General features: G+C 41.5%; 1 protein-coding gene across 3 annotated transcripts in view; it reads right to left on the bottom strand.

The window, feature by feature from the left end:
* The window catches only part of CD99L2 (CD99 molecule like 2), a 97,495-nt gene that overhangs the window by 32,143 nt on the left and 44,389 nt on the right, over window positions 1-20,963 (bottom strand). For all 3 annotated transcript variants that reach the window (XM_045472178.1, XM_045472179.1, XM_045472177.1), the window contains exon 2: window positions 6,588-6,647. In XM_045472178.1, coding sequence (XP_045328134.1) covers window positions 6,588-6,647 — 60 coding nt within the window. The remainder of the gene's footprint in view (window positions 1-6,587; window positions 6,648-20,963) is intronic.

Below are 20,963 nucleotides of genomic sequence, written 5' to 3' on the forward strand. Positions count from 1 at the left end.
TTCTGGGCAAAGAAATGGGAAAGGCTATTAAAGCAATTATACTGCTCAAAGCATAACAAGTGACTCAAGAAAAGTCACTTATGTGATTATTTCAATTTTGAGCTGAATTAGCTGTTTTCGGTCTCATAAAAGACCAAATTTACTCCACCTAATAATACTGGCGGGGAACGAACGGTTCTGTGCTTTTCACGCTGAATACACAAGCCTACACGTGCGATAAAATTGCATCGAACAAAACAGTATGGAAGCTCCTCAAAAAATGAAAACGATGGGACTACCACTGGATGTGGCAATCCTACTTCTAGGCATATAGCCCAAAGGAGTGAAATCAGGATCTCTGGGAGAGATCCGCACTTCCTTGTTCATCGCATTATTCTCAATAGCTGTAATAAACAAACAATCCAAGCGCCTACCGATGGATAACCAAAATGTGCTAATGTACGTAAAACATTATTCAGCCTTAAAAAGAAGGAAATCCTGGGGCGCCTGGATGGCGCAGTCGGTTAAGCGTCCGACTTCAGCCAGGTCACGATCTCGCGGTCCATGAGTTCGAGCCCCGCGTCAGGCTCTGGGCTGATAGCTCAGAGCCTGGAGCCTGTTTCCGATTCTGTGTCTCCCTCTCTCTCTGCCCCTCCCCCGTTCATGCTCTGTCTCTCTCTGTCCCAAAAAAAATAAATAAACGTTAAAAAAAAATTTTAAAAAAAAAAAAAAAGAAGAAGGAAATCCTGCTATTTGTGACAACACAAATGGACCCAGAGGACATGATGTAAGTAAAATAAGCCAGACACAGAAGGACAAATAGTGCACAATCCCACTTTTACAAGGCATCTCAAGTAGTCAAATACATAGAATCAGAGGGCAGAATGGTGGTTACCCAGGGCCGAGGGGAGAGGGAATGGGGAGATGTTAGTCAAAGGGTACCAAATTTCAAGGGAAAAAAAGGGAAGTAACTTGGCTAGGGTGTGGAGAAACTGGAATCCTTCTACACTGCCGGTGGGGATGTAAAATGGTACAGCCACTGTGCAAAGTAGTCTGGTGGCTCCTCAAAACATTAAACACTGAACGACCATATGACCTTGCAATTCCACTCCCAGGTATATGCCCCCAGAGAATTAAAAACAGGCACTCAAACAAGAACGTACACATGCATGTTCACAGCAGCACTACTCACAGCAGCCAAAAGGCAGAAACAGCCAAATGTCCATCAACCAACGAGTGAACAAACTGAGGTCTATCCATACGATGGGATATTGGTCATAAAAAGAATGACGCACTGTTACACAGGCTACAAGGTGGCATATATACTATGCTAAGTGAAAGACAAACGGTCACATATTGTATGATACTATTTATACAAAATACTCAAAATAGATAAATCAACTGCTATAGAAAGCAGACTGGTGATCATCTGGGGGAAAAGGGAGTGGGGGAGGAGGAAAAACGGCTTAATGGGTAAGCAACTTCGCTTTCAGGGAATGGAAAGGTTTTGGGACTGGACAGACAAGATGGCTACACAACACAGTGAATGTTTTAAAATGGCTAATTTTACGTTATGTGAATTTCCCTTCAAAAATTATTTTTAACAAAGAGGGACGGGGGCGGGGGGGCAGGGAGAAGATCGTCACTACAACTGCACGTCCGTTCCACCACAAGTCAGTTTTAGGAAAAGTGCACATGGAAGTTGAGAACGTGGCAAGTCCTTCCCTTGATACGACTGTGCTTGCTTAACTCCTTGGGCAAGCAGCTGGTACACCAACGTGCACCTCAATGAAAACCACACCAGTGCACAGGTTTTTACGGTAAGGCGACCACGTGTGATAACCTACTGTCAATGTACTTTCGAATCTAGTTCATCATCAGTTTAGAGAGGATTTTAGGTGTAGAATTTCCGCTGGACTTTAAGCTGTAAAAAGAAGTACAGCACACGTGTGTGAAGAAGGTTCTGGACGTATACCTATGTTACGGTGATAAGTATGGGTAGGAAGGAGAAATTATGATGCTGAAACCATTACCTGAGCAATTCTCAAAAAAGCAATTGCCACCTACATAATATTAGTCAAAATCTGTAGGACTCCAATAGCTCATGTAAAATTACTTTTTTTCCAGATTAAAAAGAAATCAACTGACCACACATGTAAGGGTTTATTTTCAGACTGTTTGATTGATCTAATCATGTCAATCCTATGCCAGTACCACACAGTCTTATCAATAGCTTATCAATAGTCTTATCAATGGCTGTAGGTGCCATTTTGAGAGAACATTCATGCACGTGAAGCCTGCGGGGATGTGGAACATGAGCTTGGATTTGTGGGATTTTTAAGATACTATTAACTACAGATTTTCTTGTCATGAACCTTTAGATGGGATTTATCACCCACAATTGGGACGAGGAAAGTCTAGCTGCTTACCAAGGAATTAGAATAGTAGGTCAACTTCATCAAAGCAGTGAGCTCCTAAAATAAAGACACCTATTTCTGTGAAGCTCAAAATGACAAACTTAGAAAATGTTCTCTGCTGCTCAGCAAATGCTGCCAGCAATATGGCACTCCTACCAGAAGGGAGTCTTTCTCCTATGTGCTACAACATAGTAAACAAAACCGGCCAGGTTCGCCCAGCTGTGGCTTAATGATGGTGTCCGTGGCCTTCCGAGGAAATAGGGACAATCATAAGCAGCTTTAGAGGGCAAAAGCAGAAGCACACTCCCCATGATTACACACACAGCAAAAGGAACACATGGAGGGAAAAGGGGTGGAGAGGGGAGGAGAAGAGGGAGGGAGCAAGGGAGGAGCAAAGTTCTGAAAGCAACATGGATGAACCTCGAAAATATTACACCAAGTATAAGAAACCAAACATAAAGTCTGCATTATTATTGGACTCCACTTATAGGAAATGTCCAGAATAGGGGAATCCAGAGAGACAGGAAGGAGATCAGTGGTTGTCAGGGGCTGGAGGAGGGAAATAATCAGGGGATTGGGGAGTGACAGCTAAGGAGTACAGAGTTTCTTTTTCAGGTGATGGAAAGGTTCTAAAACGGACTGTAGTGATGGTTGCACAACCCTGCGAATATACTAAAAAGTCACTCAATTGCACGCTTTAAATGGGTGAATTATGGGGCACTTGGGTGGTCGGTTAAATATTGTACTTCGGCTCAGGTCACGATCTCACGGTATAGGAGTTCGAGCCCTGCATTGGGCTCTGTGCTGACAGCTGAGAGCCTGGAGCCTGTTTCAGATTCTGTGTCTCCCTACGTCTCTGTCCCTCCCCTGTTCACATTCTGTCTCTCTCAAAAATAAACATTAAAAAAATTAAATGGATGGATTGTATCTTATGTGAATTATATCTCAATAAAGCAGTTTTTAAAACGACTCCAGGAGCTTCCCCTTTGCACTTAGAATAAAGTGGTCACCAGGCCCTAAAGACCCCATATGACCCAGCCCCTTCCAACTTCTCTGTCTTTTCTCCAACGTCCACCACACGCTAGTCACACAGGCTACCTTCCAAGCCTCAGAGTCAGCACAGTTCTTTTCTGCCTCAGGACTCTTACACCTGCTTCCTTGGCCTTGACAGCTGTTTCCCCCACTCCTTGCAGGTCACTTCTTGTCTGGGGGGGGGGAGCTTTACCACTTCAGGTAAAGTAGCCACCCCTTACCACCTCCCTGGGCCCTCCTGGTCCCATCTCCCTGTTATACTTGTTCCAGAGTGCTCAGTGATACCTGAAATTATTTCGTGTACTGTGTCTCTTCAGAGAAAATAACATTGTGAGGGCAAATCTGGAGTAGGGCCTGGCAGCAAGCATGCACTCAATAATCACTGCTGAGCTGATGAAGGAAGGTCCTTCACAACAGCCGGACCTAGAAGGTCCAGGGATTCTTTATGTAAGAAAGGTACAATATACAAAGGAGAACATTCTCTACCAGAAAACATAATTGAGCTTAGGAGAGATGGACAGGTCTAGCTCTTTGACCCTCAGTAGCATGAGACGTAAGCTAAGACAGAAAAAAAAAAAAAAAGGATGGGAGAGTGATAAGGCTTTGAAGGATATGATCTGACCAAAGACATCACATGCTGGTGGTCCTATGGGTCCCTGACACACTGGGTCATAGGTGACGGAGATCAGATGGGCAGGTACACAACTGAGAAAAGGATGTAAATAGTAAAAGGTCTCCCATCAGGAAAAGAACAAATGTCCTAACTGGGGATCTTTATACTTACATTTATTTGGGGTTTGTTAATTTTTGGTCATATTTATTTTGGAAGATGTTAAATGACTTCATGAAAGCCATCATTGCTAATAATCTAAGTATATTTATTTTCCTAGGAATCCAAAAGGCCACCTGGATGGACAGAACTGTGTGCATACTCAGGAAAGACCCGAGAATGCCCTAAGCTCTTCCCTCACACCATACATGAAAATGAACTTCTAAGAGATTTGTAGTTTCAGGTTTATGATCCATTTTGAGTTAGTTTTGTATAAGGCATGAGGCAGGGGTCCAACTTCATGCTTTTGCATGTGGATATCCAGTCTTCCCAGCACCATTTATTAAAGAGCTTATTCTTCTCCCATTTAACAATCTTGGCATCTTTGTCAAAAGTCAACTGGCCATAGACAGAATGGTTTATTTCTAGGCTCTCAATTCTATTCCACTGAACTTACTGAGCCCTCACCTCATACCAGTCCTGTGCTGAGTGCTTCACATGGGCCATCGCATCTAATCCTTACAATAATCCTAGTAGGTAGGGCTCGTTATTAACCTCACATAACAGACGAGGAAACAGAGGCACAGAGAAGTCAGGTAACTCATCCACGGTGACAATAAGTGGCAGAGGCAGGATTCAGACGCAGGAAGTCTGGCTCCAGAGCCCTTCCCTTTCATCATCCAGAATATACAGAGAGCCCACAAACCCATAAAAAAGACAAGCAAACCAGCAAGAAAATGGGGAAAAGATAGGAACAGACAATTCACCAAAGAGGAAAATACAAATGGCCAGTAAATCTATGGCATGATGCTCCATCTTACTATAATTAGAGAAATGCTTAATAAGCAAGAAGATATTTTGTCCATCATATTGGTAAAATGGCTTGGATAGGTAACGTGATCCTGGTGATGTGCGGATCTGGGAGAAAAGGAACTCAACAGTGTTCAGTGAATATATAATGAAACATTCATTTTGGAAACATTCTGGCAGAATCTATTAAAATATATAGTTCCATTGAACTCGTGCACAAGGGATATGGACAAGACTGTTCACTGAAGCCCTATTTGTAATTATGCAAAACGAAAACAAATCACATCATCTGTCAGTAAGGAAATGGCCTCATGGGCCATGGCCAAAGCCACACCACTGGAATGCGAGCTCCATGAAACACAAGTTTAAATCTGAAGGACAGATATAAAGATGAAGATATATAGATGATATAGGTTGAACGGTGGCCCCAAAAATATACAGCAGAGTCCTAATCCCCAGAAGCCATAAATGTGACCTTAATTGGAAAAACAGTCTTTGCAGATGTAATTAAGTTAAGGATCTTGAGATGAGATCATTCAGGATTATCCAGGTGGGTTCTAAATCCAACAAAAAGTCTCCTTGTAAGAGACAGAGGGGAAGATGACACCCCACAAAGGAGAAGGCCCTGTTGAGATGGACGCACAGACTGGAGTCTCACAGCTACAAGCCACCACAAGCAGGGCTACGTGAGGAAGCTTTCTGCCCCAGGGCCTTCAGAGGAAGTGTGGTCCTGCCGATACCTTGATTTTGGACTTTGGGCCTCCAGAACTGTTAGAGAATACATTTCTGGTTTTTAAGCCTGCCAGTTTACGGTACTTTGTTACAGCAGCTGTAGGAAATTAATACAGATAGATATATTCATTCAGGTCTTCAATATATATTAAATAAAAAAGGTTGTGCAATAACACACATGTAAGTAAATTAAAAAGCTCTACACGTGTTATATAAAGCAAAAAAAAAAAAAACAACAACAACAAAAAACAACAACAACAACAACAACAACGAACAATCTATGTGTATAGATGTATGTAACAGCACAAAAAATCATTTGGGACCAGCAGATCCAAACTCACTTCAGCAGCTCCCTCCTGGGATGGGAGTGTATGTTAGCAGGATGAGGAAAGATCACACAAAATCTCAGCTTCACTTTCTAACATTCACATATTTTTTTAAATGGTTTATTTTTTTCAAAAAAAACTAAAGAGAAACTGATGACAAAGCTTAGCATTTGAGAGATAACATACAGACACCATTTTAAGAAAAGTCATAAAAAAATCTAGGAGGAGAAACAAATCTCTTATTCACTTGAAAGTACCTCTTCTTGAGCTAGGGAAAGGCAGTCTTCTGAGGCTGCTGCTGAAGAAAATGCTGTCTCAGCTATTACACTGTTTGGTATTCTTTGCAAAGGAAACAAATGATGTTAAACATTCAGATTTTCTCTTAAATAATGCAATTTATGACACCCATATTTTATCTGATCAATATAGGCCACCTACTGTTTTCCTCGAGTGTGTCTCCTGAGCGGGTGGTGTATACTAATCATTATTGTTTGCTGTTTAATAGTCTGATTTACTACTCACGTTTTACTGAGGAAGTTTCTTCAAATGCATCCTCCAGACGTAAATCAGAGTCCCCAGATCCTATAAATTAAAAAAAAAAAAAGATTTAACTATTTTTGCATAAAACAAAATAGTACTTATAATGGTTACTTCCCTTTAGATACAGTGTCACGAAGGTAACACAAGAAAAGGAAATCAGTGGAAGCCACCCAAAGATATAGTTAGTGATAACCTTCTACAAACAACTTACCCTCACCAAAAACAAAAAAACAACCACCTTCAGTCCACTAGAAGGCTGAAGGCTCAACTGTACAGAACATGAAGTACAATCTTACAAAAAGCCTTCTCCATGGTATGTAGGACTTTTGCAATGAGGAATACTGGAGTCCAAAGTTCCATCGATATGTGCCAGGTTCTTTCATCCCATTCCACTGTCAACTCAGCATATCATCCCCCGACCCCAGCATCCATATCTAGTAGCTCTGATTATACATAACTTAAAAGGCTCTAGGGAAAAGCTTTTTTTTTTTCAATATATGAAATTTATTGTCAAAATGGTTTCCATACAACACCCAGTGCTCATCCCAAAAGGTGCCTCCTCAACACCCATCACCCACCCTCCCCTCCCTCCCACCCCCATCAACCCTCAATTTGTTCTCAGTTTTTAAGAGTCTCTTATGCTTTGGCTCTCTCCCACTCTAACTTCTTTTTTTTTTTTTTTCCTTCCCCTCCCCCATGGGTTTCTGTTAAGTTTCTCAGGATCCACATAAGAGTGAAAACATATGGTATCTGTCTTTCTCTGTATGGCTTATTTCACTTAGCATCACACTCTCCAGTTCCATCCACGTTGCTACAAAGGGCCATATTTCGTTCTTTCTCATTGCCATGTAGCACTCCATTGTGTATATAAACCACAATTTCTTTATCCATTCATCAGTTGATGGACATTTAGGCTCTTTCCATAATTTGGCTATTGTTGAGAGTACTGCTATAAACATTGGGGTACAAGTGCCCCTATGCATCAGTACTCCTGTATCCCTTGGGTAAATTCCTAGCAGTGCTATTGCTGGGTCATAGGGTAGGTCTATTTTTAATTTTCTGAGGAACCTCCACACTGCTTTCCAGAGTGGCTGCACCAGTTTGCATTCCCACCAACAGTGCAAGAGGGTTCCCATTTCTCCACATCCTCTCCAGCATCTATAGTCTCCTGATTTGTTCATTTTGGCCACTCTGACTGGCGTGAGGTGATATCTGAGTGTGGTTTTGATTTGTATTTCCCTGATGAGGAGCGACATTGAGGATCTTTTCATGTGCCTGTTGGCCATCTGGATGTCTTCTTTAGAGAAGTGTCTATTCATGTTTTCTGCCCATTTCTTCACTGGGTTATTTGTTTTTCGGGTGTGGAGTTGGGTGAGCTCTTTATAGATTTTGGATACTAGCCCTTTGTCTGATATGTCATTTGCAAATATCTTTTCCCATTCCGTTGGTTGCCTTTTAGTTTTGTTGGTGGTTTCCTTTGCTGTGCAGAAGCTTTTTATCTTCATAAGGTCCCAGTAATTCATTTTTGATTTTATTTCCCTTGCCTTTGGGGATGTGTCGAGTAAGAGATTGCTACGGCTGAGGTCAGAGAGGTCTTTTCCTGCTTTCTCCTCTAGGGTTTTGATGGTTTCCTGTCTCACATTCAGGTCCTTTATCCATTTTGAGTTTATTTTTGTGAATGGTGTGAGAAAGTGGTCTAGTTTCAACCTTCTGCATGTTGCTGTCCAGTTCTCCCAGCACCATTTGTTAAAGAGACTGTCTTTTTTCCATTGGATGTTCTTTCCTGCTTTGTCAAAGATGAGTTGGCCATACGTTTGTGGGTCTAGTTCTGGGGTTTCTATTCTATTCCATTGGTCTATGTGTCTGTTTTTGTGCCATGGACAAGCTTTTAACGAGAGAATCTGTTCTCAGAGGTGGACCCATCTGCCCAATTATGCCTGCTATTGAATTTGACAGTTATCATTCCCTCTGATGGGCATGTAGTTTCCTACAGGGGTATATAAATTATCAATTCTCAAACTACCATGCATGTATACTGAACTGAACACATCGGTAAATGGGTGGTGAACTGTAGAAGCCAGGCTTCTCACTGTTTCAGATAGAGGTTACAGATAAGAGAAGGCTAAAATGACCTATGTGATAATGGATTAGAGTTGGAGACCTCAGTATGAATCATGTGTAGCTTAACATACATACAAATGGTTACATATAGAAATACTTATAGACATGTGTGTATACAAACATGGGCTAGTATGCGGACATACACCTCTGCTCTGTGACCTGAGAGGGCCTAGAAGCAGTAACACCCCGGTAGCAATAAGCACACCTAGCACCCAGATCGTGGTTTCTAAATACCATTCTCCAGTTAAAGAAAAACAGATCTCCTTGGAGAAATGGTAGGTTCTAGGATTGGAACAAGAAATATAGGAGTCTGAAGCATCTTATAGTTCCAGGAAGTATTTTTTAAAATATTGATATTGATGGGTATATGTCAATGAGGCACAGGACCAGCTGAAAGAGCTCCCAACAGCTAAAGCTGGAACAATTTAATCAATAAAGTAGTATTAGATTATAATACAAAGTATAAAATATCCATTTGTCCATGTTGATATAAACACATAAACAAATACATAAAAGGGATAAAACATAAGAATTCAAATTAATTTATGTAGGTATTTCTAGCTCAAGGAGATGAAGCATAACTCTCCACTCCATAAGTGTTGACTTCCTTCCAAGGATTACAATATGACAAGGTAGGTAGGAGGAGAGAGTAACTCTACAGTGGAGAAATCTAAGAAGTACTACATCAGATCAAGGTTAACATCAACAGTGATGGGTCATGCTGATAGTATATACCCTTGATATCGTGGGATGAGACAAGCACCATACATGTGTGGTCTTCCTCTCAAATACCTATAACCCGAGCATAATCATGAGAAAAACATGAGACAAAATCCAATTGATGGGCATCCTACAAAATATGTGACCAGTACTCAAAACCAAGGTCATCAAAAACAAAACAAAATCTGAGAACCCAGCACAGCCTGAAGAGCCTAAGGAGATATAATGATGGAAGGTCACTGGTACCCTGGATTGGATCCTGGAACAAAACTAGGGACTTCAGGTTAAAACAAAGGAAATCTGAATAGAGTATGGACTTAAGTTAATAATAATATATCAATATTGGTTCATTAATTGTGACAAATACACCACACTGATGTAAAATGTTAAAAATAGGGGAAACCAAATGTGAAGCATATGAGAAGTGTCTTTACAAGCTTTGCATTGTAAATCTGAAACTGTTCTAAAAACGTGTCTTATTTTTAAAAATCCATTTCCCATAGCAAAAGAATTAAGGGTAACCACTAAAAGAAGACATATAGGATACAGAACGTCTACCTCATTTAAGGAAAAAAAAAAAAAAAAAAAAGGTCAACACCAACAGCTAAAAATCAATCTAACAAAAGTCACCAAACAGAAAAAAGAAACCAGCTAAACAGAAAATATGAACCTTAACACAAGAATATGTACAATCCTATCAGTAAAAAAAAAAAAAAAAAATGAGTACAAAGAGGGTAAATCTCCTATCCAAAGATAAATGGAATATAACTATATGCTGTTGACAAAATATACACATAAAACAACACAATCACACACACAAAATATATATAACAGAAATATACACCGGTAAATGTTAACAAGAAAGCAGATGTGGCAATATTAATATGACGATAAAATTTAAGACCCCAACATCTAAATAAGAAAAGGCCAATATTTTATAAAGCATATAATCCACCAAGAAAATAAAAATTATGACACTTAGTAACCTAGCTTCTAAAATTCTGGAGTAGACTTTTGCTTCTTTCTATGATGGAGTAATTGGCATAAGATTAGCTCTCCCACTGCGAACACTACAAAATGGACAAAACATGAGCCAACAGCTTTCAGCACTGAACAGCAATCCCTGAGATCAAGGAAATTGTGACAGCTAAATCCAACAGGTGATCCTGGACTGGATCCTGAATGCATAAAGGGCATTATTGGGACACTTAGTGAAATTTGAAAGAGGTCTGTTGACCAGGTGGTAATACTGGATCACTGTCAATTTCCCCATCTTCATGGATTTACTGTGGTCAGGGAAGAAGGTATCTTTGTTTTTAGGAAATGCACACTGAAGTATTAAGAGTTAATGAGCGGCCTGCTTGCCACTGATTCTGAAATGATTCTGAAAAAATATTTAGAGACACCTACACACACCAGTGCCAATGTGGTACAACTGGGAAATCTAGGTGGACAGTAAATCAGAATTCCTTGTATTAGACATTACCGTGACAACGGGTGAAACTTGCATTGGGTCTGAGGATTAGGTGGCAGTAAGGTATCAACATTAATTTCTTGACTCAGATAGTTACACTGAGAATATATAAAAGGATGTCCTTGCTTGAAGAAAATGCTCCCTCTTTATAGATTTTGGATAGTAGCCCTTTGTCCTATATGTCATTTGAAAATATCTTTTCCCATTCCGTTGGCTGACTTTTAGTTTTGTTGATGGTTTCCTTTGCTGTGCAGAAGCTTTTTATCTTCATGAGGTCCCAATAGTTCATTTTTGCTTTTAATTCCCTTGACTTTGGGGATGTGTCAAGTAAGAAATTGCTGCGGCTGAGGTCAGAGAGGTTTTTCCCTGCTTTCTCCTCTAGGGTTTTGATGGTTTCCTGTCTCACATCCAGGTTCTTTATCCATTTTGAGTTTGTTTTTGTGAATGGTGAAAGAAAGTGGTCTAGTTTCATCCTTCTGCATGTTGCTGTCCAGTTCTCCCAGCACCATTTGTTAAAGCAACTGTCTTTTTTCCATTGGATATTCTTTCAAACTCCACACCCGAAAAATAAATAATCCAGTGAAGAAATGGGCAGAAAACATGAATAGACACTTCTCTAAAGAAGACATCTGGATGGCCAACAGGCACATGAAAAGATCCTCAATGTCGCTCCTCATCAGGGTAATACAAGTCAAAACCACACTCAGATATCACCTCACGCCAGTCAGAGTGGCTAAAATGAACAAAACAGGAGACTATGGATGCTGGAGAGGATGTGGAGAAACGGGAACCCTCTTGCACTGTTGGTGGGAATGCAAACTGGTGCAGCCGCTCTGGAAAACAGTGTGGAGGTTCCTCAAAAAATGAAAAATAGACCTACGCTATGACCCAGCAGTAGCACTGCTAGGAATTTACCCAAGGGATACAAGAGTGTTGATGCATAGGGGCACTTGTACCCCAATGTGTATAGCAGCCCGCTCAATGATAGCCAAATTATGGAAAGAGCCTAAATGTCCATCAACTGACGAATGGATAAAGAAGTTGTGATTTGTATACACAATGGAATACTACTTGGCAATGAGAAGAATGAAATCTGGCCTTTTGTAGCAACGTGGATGGAACTGGAGAGTGTTATGCTAAGTGAAATAAGTCATACAGAGAAGGACAGATTCCATATGTTTTCACTCCTGTGTGGATCCTGAGAAACCTAACAGAAGACCATGGGGGAGGGGAAGGAAAAAAAATGATTAGAGATGGAGGGAGCCAAAACATAAGAGACTCCTAAAAACTGAGAACAAACTGAGGGTTGATGGAGGGTGGGAGGGAGGGGTGGGTGGGTGATGGGTATTGAGGAGGGCACCTGTTGGGATGAGCACTGGGTGTTGTATGGAAACGAATTTGACAATAAATTTCATAATAAAAAAAAAAAAAAAGAAAATGCTCCCTAATGGTATACTGCAGATGTGCGGGGTGGGGGGTGGGGGTTGACTAGGGGGAGGGTGATGGGAGTATCAGGTAAGCAACTTACTCTCAGGTGACTGTGGGGGTGGGGAGAACCTCCTTATACTTGCAAGTTTCTTGTAGGTTTGTAATTATTTCAACATTTAAAAAATTAAAATTATGTAAATATGTATATCTCAAGCCAGCAATTGCACTTTAGGTACCTGTTACAGAAAAATACTTGCACATGTGCCCAAAGGGGTATGAGCAAGGTTGTACAAAACAGTACTGCCTAAAATACCAAAAAGAAATGGACACAGACCAAGTGTCCATCAAAGAAGAAGAATTAAACAAAACGTAGTTCAATACAATGAAATGTTACATCGCTGTTTAAAAGAATGGGATGCTCTCAGTAAACTAGGAATAGAAGGGAACTTCCTCAACTTGAAAGAGTATCTACAAAAAAACCTATAGCTAACACCATATTTGATGGTGAGACTAAAGCTTTCCTTCCAAGATCAGAAACAAGGCAATGATGTCCCTTCTCCCTACTGCTCTTCAATATCATAGTGGAAGTCCTAGCTACTGCAACAAGAAAGAGAGAGAGATTGATCGAGCAATCCTGATTGGGAAAGAAGAAATAAAAACTCTTTGTTCACAGAGAACATGATCATCTATGCAGATAATCCAAAAGGATTCACAAATGCAAAAAACTCTTTAAACTCCTGGAACTAATAAGTGACGACAGCAAGGTTGGGGGAGGCAAGGTCAATCCTTTTCCTATATATCAGTAATGAACAAGTGGAATTTGAAATTTAAAAAGCATCATTTATATTAGCAGCCTCCAAAAAGAAATCCTGGTATAGATCTAACAAAAAAAGAAAGAAAGAAAGAAAGAAAGAAAGAAAGAAAGAAAGAGAAAAAAGCCTAAGATCTAGATGAAGAAAGCTACAAAACTGTGAGGAAAGAAATCAAAGGACTAAGTAAATGTAGAGATATTCCAAGTTCATAGATAGGATGACTCAATGCTGTCAACATGTCAGTTCTTCCCAACTTGATTTATAGATTCAATACAATCACAATCAAAATGTCAGCAAGTTATTTTGTAGATACTGACAAACGGATTCAAAAGTTTATATGGAGGGGTTTTGGGTGGCTCAGTTAAGCGTCTGACTCTTGGTTTCAGCTCAGGTCATGATCTCACATGAGTCTGAGCCCCACACTGGGCTCTGTGCTGACAGGACAGAGCCTGCTTGGGATTCCGTCTGCTTCTCTCTCTCTCTTCCCTCCCCCACTCACGCTCTGTCTCAAAAATAAACTTTTCTTTAACAAGTTATATGGAGAGCACAAAGACCCAAAATAGCCAATACAATATTGAAGGAAAAGAATGAGGTTGGAGGACTGATGCTAGCCAACTTCAGGACCTACTATAAAGTTACGGTAGGGGCGCCTGAGTGGCTCTGTCGGTTAAGCATCTGACTTCTGCTCAGGTCATGATCTCATGGTTCGTGAGTTCGAGCCCCGTGTTGGGCTCTGGGCTGATAGCTCAGAGCCTGGAGCCTGCTTCAGATTCTGTGTCTTCCTCTCTCTCTCTGCCCCTCCGCTGCTTGCACTCTGTCTCTCACATTGTCTCAAAAATAAATAAACGTTAAAAAGAAAAAAATTTTAAGTTATGGTAATCAAGATAGTGTGTATTAGGAAAAAGAGAGACAAACAGATCAATGGAACAGAATAGAGAGCCCAGAAACAGACCCACATAAATACAGTCAACTGATATTTGACAATGGAGAAAAAGCAACACAGTGGAGAAAAGACAGTCTCTTCAACAAATGGAGCTGGGACAACCACCTCCAAAAAAAAAAAAAGAATCTAGACAAAGACTTTACATCCTTCACAAACATTAACTCCAGTGGATTACAGACTTAAATATAAAACACAAAATGATAAAACTCCTAGAAGCAACATAGTAGAAAACCTAGATGCCTTGAGTTTGGCAATGACTGTTGAGATGTAACACCAAAAGCATGATCCATAGAAAAACTTAAGCTGGACTTGGTTAAAATTAACAACTTCTGCTCTGTGAAAAACACTGTCCAGAGAATGAAAAGACAGGCCACAGGCTGGAGAAAAGATTTGCAAAAGACACATCTGATAAAAAAAACAAAGCAACAACAACAAAAAACTGTTACCCAAAATATACAAAGAATGCTTGCAACTTAATAGCAAACAACCCGATGAAAACGTGGCCCACCCCCCAGGTGCCTCTGGCGCCTAGTCATCCCCCGCACCCACATAAGGCCCAGTTAGGTGAATCTGAATAGACACTTTCCCAAAGAAGACATCCAGATGGCCCACCGGATCATGAAAAGATGCTCAGTATCACTAATTATCAGAGAAATGCAAATCAAAACTGCAGTGAGGCATCACCTCACGCCTGTTAGAATGGCTAAAATGAAAAAGACAAGGTAAGTGTTGGCGAGGATGTGGAGAAAAGGGCACCCTTGTGTACTGTCTGTGGGAAAGTAAATTGGTGCAGCTACTACACTATGGGAAACAGTATGGGTCATCCTCAACAAAGGAAATCAGGATCTCAAAGAGGTCTCTGCACCCCCATAGTCATTGCAGCATTACTCACAATAGCCAAACATGGAAACTACCTACGTGTCCACCGTTGATGGATAAATGGATAAAGATCAAGACAGACACACACACACACACACACACACACACACACACACACACACACAAAGAATATCACTCAGCCATAAAAAAAAAAGGAAATTCTGCCTTTTCAAGAAAAAAACGTATGGACCTTGAGAGCATTAATACTATGTGAAATAAGACAGAGAAAAAGAAATACTGTGTGACCCCATTTAGATAGGCTATGTAGACTAGTCAAATTGACAGAGAAGAATGGCGGTTTCCGGGGACTGGGAGGCAGTGGAGATGGGGAGATGTTGGCCAAAGGGTATAGACTCCCAAAGGGCGCCTGGGTGGCTCAGTGAGTTAAGCATCTGACTTCGGCTCAGGTCAGGATCTTGCAGTTTGTGGGTTTCAGCCCCACGTCGGGCTCTGTGCTGACAGCTCAGAGCCTGGAGCCTGCTTCGGTTTCTGTGTCTCCCTCTCTATCCCTCCCCTGCTCGCTCGCACGCTCTCTCTCTCAAAAATAAATAAATATTAAAAAAAAAGTTTTAAAGGGTATAGACTTCCAGTTATGCGTAAATAAGCTCTGGAGATCTAATGTACAGTATAGTGACTATAGTGAACAATACTGTATCATATACTTGAAGATTGCTAGGAGGGTAGATCTTAAATGTTCTCACCATATGCACAAAACAATGGTAATTATGTAAAGTGATGGGGGTTTAAATGATCTTACCACAGTAATCAGTTCACAATATACACATGTATCAAGTCATCACATTGTATCTTAAATTTATACAGTGTAATATCAATTATATCTCAATAATTCTGGAAAAAAGAGATAAAGAAAAAGAGAGATTAACCACATGAGAGAGCACAAGCAGAGGAGGGGCAGAGAAAAAGGGAGACACAATATCCAAAGCAGGCTCCAGGCTCTGAGCTGTCAGCACAGAGCCCTATGCGGGGCTCGAACCCACAGACCAGGAGGTCATGTCCTGAGCCGAAGTTGGACGCTTAACAGACTGAGCCACACAGGTGCCCTAGAGTGTTTCTAAAGCTATACACAAACGACAGCTGACCAAAGAGGAAAAAATGGGCCAAAAAAACTTAACAGATACTTCACCAAAGACACACAGATGGCAACTATATATGTGAAAGTATGCTCCACATCTTGGTCATCAGTGAAATTCAAATTAAAACAATGAGCTACTACTTAGCCATAAAAAAGAATGAGATCTTGCCATTTGCAACAACATGGATGGCCTAAAGAACATAATGCTAAGTGAAAGAAGTCAGAGAAAGACAAATACCATATGATTTCACTCATATGTGGAATTTTTTTTCCAATGGAACCAAGTCAACTTTATTTTTTCACTTATTTTATTTTTTTAAAATTTATTGTCAAATGGGTTTCCATACAACACCAGTGCTCATCCCAACAGTTGCCCTCCTCCCTGCCCATCACCTACTTTCCTCTCTCTCCCACCCCTCATCAACCCTCAGTTTGTTCTCAGTCCTTAAGAGTCTCTTATGGTTTGGCTCCCTCCCTCTCTGTAACTTCCCCCCCCCCCCCCGTTCGCCTCCCCCGTGGTCTTCTGTTAAGTTTCTCAAGATCCACATGAGTGAAAACATATGGTATCTGTCTTTCTCAGACTTTAAGAAACAAAACAAATGAAAAAAAAAAAAGACACAAACAAAACAACCAGAGTCTTAAATATAGAGAACTGGTGGTTGCCAGACAGTGGGGGTGGGGGATGGGGGATGGGTGAAATAGATGGGGGGGATGAAGAGCACACTTATCACACCTATCGTTATGAGCACGTAATATACAGAGTTGTGGAATCATTATAATGTATACCTGAAACTAACATAACCTCTGAGGATGGCCGAAATTGCAGATACCACCAAGCGCTGGCAAGGATGTAGAACACAAAAAAAATCTCAATTACTGGTGGGAATGCAAAATGGTGCAGCCACGTTGGAAGACGGTTTGATAGTTTCTAACAAAACTAAACAGATACACCATACAATCCAGCAACTGTACTCCTTGGTGTTTACTGAAAGGAATTAAAAAAACCTATGTCCACACAAAAATCTGCACACAGATGCTTATAATTTCTTTATTCATAATTGCCAAAATGTGGAAGCAACCAAGATTCCTTCAGTAGGGTGAATGGATAAACAAACTGGTACATCCAGACAATGGAATATTCTTTCATGCTAAAAAAAAAAAAAAAAAAAGCTATCAAGCCATGAAAAGACAGAGGAACCCTTAATGCATATTATTAAATGAAAGAAGCCCACTGTAAAACTGACAAAGTGTAGGATTCCAACCCTATGACATTCTGGAAAGACAAAACTGTGGAGACAACAAAAGGATCATTGTTGCCAGAGGTTGGGGTGGATGCACACACAGGTGGAACACGGTGAAAATATTCCATATGATACTCTGATGGTGGGTACACATCAGTGTCAGTTTGTAAAAACCCACAGAATATACAACACCAAGAGTGAACCCTGAAGTATGGACTTGGGGTGATAATAGAATGTCAGTATAAGTTAATCAATTGTAACTAATGTACCACTTTGGTGGGCGGTGTTGAGAAGGGACCTGTGCATGTGTTTGGGCAGGAGGTACTCTACCTTCTGTTCAATATTGCTGTGAACATAAAACTGCTATAAAAAATGAAGTCTATTAAAAAGAAAAGAACAGGGGCGCCTGGGTGGCGCAGTCGGTTGGGCGTCCGACTTCAGCCAGGTCACGATCTCGCGGTCCGTGAGTTCGAGCCCCGCGTCAGGCTCTGGGCTGATGGCTCGGAGCCTGGAGCCTGTTTCCGATTCTGTGTCTCTCTCTCTCTGCCCCTCCCCCGTTCATGCTCTGTCTCTCTCTGTCCCAAAAATAAATAAACGTTGAAAAAAAAAAAAATTAAAAAAAAAAAAAAAAAAAAAAAAAAAAAGAACAGCATGAGCATATACACTGACATGGGAGAGAGCTCCAAGATACAGTATTAAATAAAGTAGTTTTCCATTTGTGTGTATGTCTATATCCATAAAAATTTTCTGGAAACTTACACATGATTAGGGGTCAGGGAGAAGGAACATTGCATTATTATTAATTTAAATGCTTCTCTGACTTGTTTTTAATCAGGCACAAGTATTTCTCTTATCATAATAATTTAAAAGTTCTGGATCAACCCCTCCCAAATCATAAGCCAATCATTTTACTGGGTCTTCCTTCAAAACCCCAAAATTGCAAGCCTACGTTCAGTCTTCCAATTAACATCTTGCACAAGTAATATGTTTTTGGCCTGAGCCATTCCCCCACTGTTTGCTGATATATCCTGCTATACGTCATCAAGAGTTAAGAGCAACAGAACATAATTTTGCAGTATTTATTAAGCTCTCGTTGACCTTGGATTCAGTGGACTTAAACTATTTGTGGACAGAACCACTCAGCATCAATCTACATCTGGAGCTAATTAAGACTTCTTCAGAGTCTACAATCAAGCACAGCTGTTAAAATCAAGAAGGGAACAAATATTCTCATGAGAGAGATCATACCTCGAATGCTCTAAAATAGGGTAGTGTTCTAGGTCTTTTGTATGCAATGTAGAACAACTGAGTTTGGGTGTAAATAGACATTAAAAAGTAGCTGATTCATCTCAGGCTCAATTTACAAGCCCCAAATCACCGTACGGTGGTGGGGGGGGTATTAAGTTGCCTCATTCCACTGCAGAAGACCACAAAGAATTTCATTTAATGGAAAAGGCATGTAGTGAGCTGGTACCACCTGTCTGCAAATGTCTGTTCACATTAGGCAGAATTTTGGAAATATTACCCATGGACTTGTACTTGCCCTTAAAAAGATCCATTTGAGAAGCAGATTGCCAGTTCTACCCACGGACACACCAGCAGCTTGTGTCTGTCCTAAAGTAGGTTTTGTCCCTTTGGGAGGAAACAAACTTGACCTCCTATGGCCACTGTGACTGGTGTCTAAAGCTAAGGGTGCATTTTAATGAGGACTGTAAAAGAAGGCACTGCAGGTCCTTGTTAGAGAATTCCAGCAGGCACTGGCTGGGATCCAGCACCTGCCAAAGCCCTCATTTAAATGTCTGATGCCCAAGGGAGCCCCGCCTGATGTGCCCCGCTAGTAGCCTTTCATTTTGATTTAATTAATCACTCCCTCCTCTGTTGTCCCCCGACCTGTTCCACTGAGTTCCAGCTGAAGGCACACCCATCCCGGTTGTTTGTGTTTGTCCTTTCCAGTCAACATGGCAGCCACTAGCCACATGTGGCTGTGTCAATTAAAATGAAAATTCAGGGGCTCCTGGGTGGCTCAGTCGGTTGGGCGTCCGACTTGGGCTCGGGTCATGATCTCACAGCTTGTGAGTTCGAGCCCTACGTTGGGCTCTGTGCTGACAGCTCAGAGCCTGGAGCCTCTTCAGATTCTGTGTCTTTCTCTCTCCCTCCCCCTCTCTCTGCCCCTCTGTGTCTCTCTGTATCTCAAAAATAAATAAACATTAAAAAAATTAAAAAAAATCAAATAAAATAAAATGAAAATTCAGTAAAAACTGTAAGTTGCAGTTCCTTAGCCACACAAGTCACATTCCAAGTACTCAAAAGTCACGTGTGGCTGGCGGCTACTGTGTCAGGACAGTGCCAGAGAACATTCCCATCATCATGTAAAGTTCCACTGGACAGTGCTGCTCCAGACAGGGAGCTGCTCGAAGCAGGGCCTCGGACTTGGTCAGCTGTATGCCAATGCCAAACACAGGCCGGAGAGCAAGGAGGCACACCCAACAGGCGCGTTCACCGTGATTATCCAAACTCCGACTGCTTGCGGGGGTAGTACCTTTGATCTGTTCACACGGAATTACCAGTAGATAGTCTCTGCTATTACTTTGTGACAAATCCATTTGGGTCTCATGCCAAGAGTAAACTCCTGTCTGCAGCGGAACGTGTCTGTTCCCTGCTGAGTTAAGAACTGCAGAGGCAGCCTGGAGCCCTGGCTGCACAAGATCTCAGATGCCATCACAGCTCAGCCAGGGAGAGGAGCGCCCGTCAGGTGCCCAGGGACACCTGGCCCCTGCACTCTAAGCATAGCTGCTCTTCTACCTTTTTCCTTTTCATGCATAAGCAGCTTTTTTATTTATTTATTTTTTTTGCAGGCAGGGGGGGCAGCGCTGGGGAGGGGAAGGGTTCAGTACAAACTGTAAGTGAATAATACTTAAATGGCTTCGGTTTTCAGATTTTAAAATCTTGACCCTTTCCTGTGCATGAAAAAGCACACAACGGACTTCTGAGCCTGCTAAATCATGATGTGTCATCTCAGCATTTTCCATTTGTCTGTCTGAACGGAGCTCCCATGAATACCCGCGCTATACTTCAGTTTGTCCAAGAGAGCCAGGACAACACCCTGGCTGGCACAGGGGCCAGCACCTGCCTCTGTTCCACAACTCCAGGACAGTGGAGCTACTTCTCCAGGAGGAAACAGACTTGGTCGACAGTAACGCCGGTAACAAAGTGCAGGGAAGACCCACTAGAAGATAGGCCACAATCAAATTTGGACCTGAGGGGTCAAACCATAACCCAGGAAGTGGGACTGTGGCATAAGCCCCTCAAGTACCTGGGTTCAGGAAGAAGACTAAAATCAGTCTCTATAGACAGAGCCTACTCATGGAAGGGTTGGGGGCACAGGTTGACGTAACCTGAAATGAGCCATGGACTAAGGATGCTCCACCTTGATATGATAAAGGCCTCATATCGGATGTGGCTGCATGTCAAGCTGGTGTGTTTCCCCTGTACCCTGGCAGGGGGCCGCTGGGGCTGTGAGTAATAAAAGGAAAACCTGCAGGTCAGAAAGACAACTTCATACCTCCCTGCTGCCTACCATGGAAACATTCCTGAAAACGCTGTGGGAAATCTACGAGACAAACTCATTGCCATGCATGGTCAAGTTT

Source organism: Leopardus geoffroyi, chromosome X, assembly GCF_018350155.1.
Source record: "Leopardus geoffroyi isolate Oge1 chromosome X, O.geoffroyi_Oge1_pat1.0, whole genome shotgun sequence".
Lineage (NCBI taxonomy): Eukaryota > Metazoa > Chordata > Mammalia > Carnivora > Felidae > Leopardus > Leopardus geoffroyi.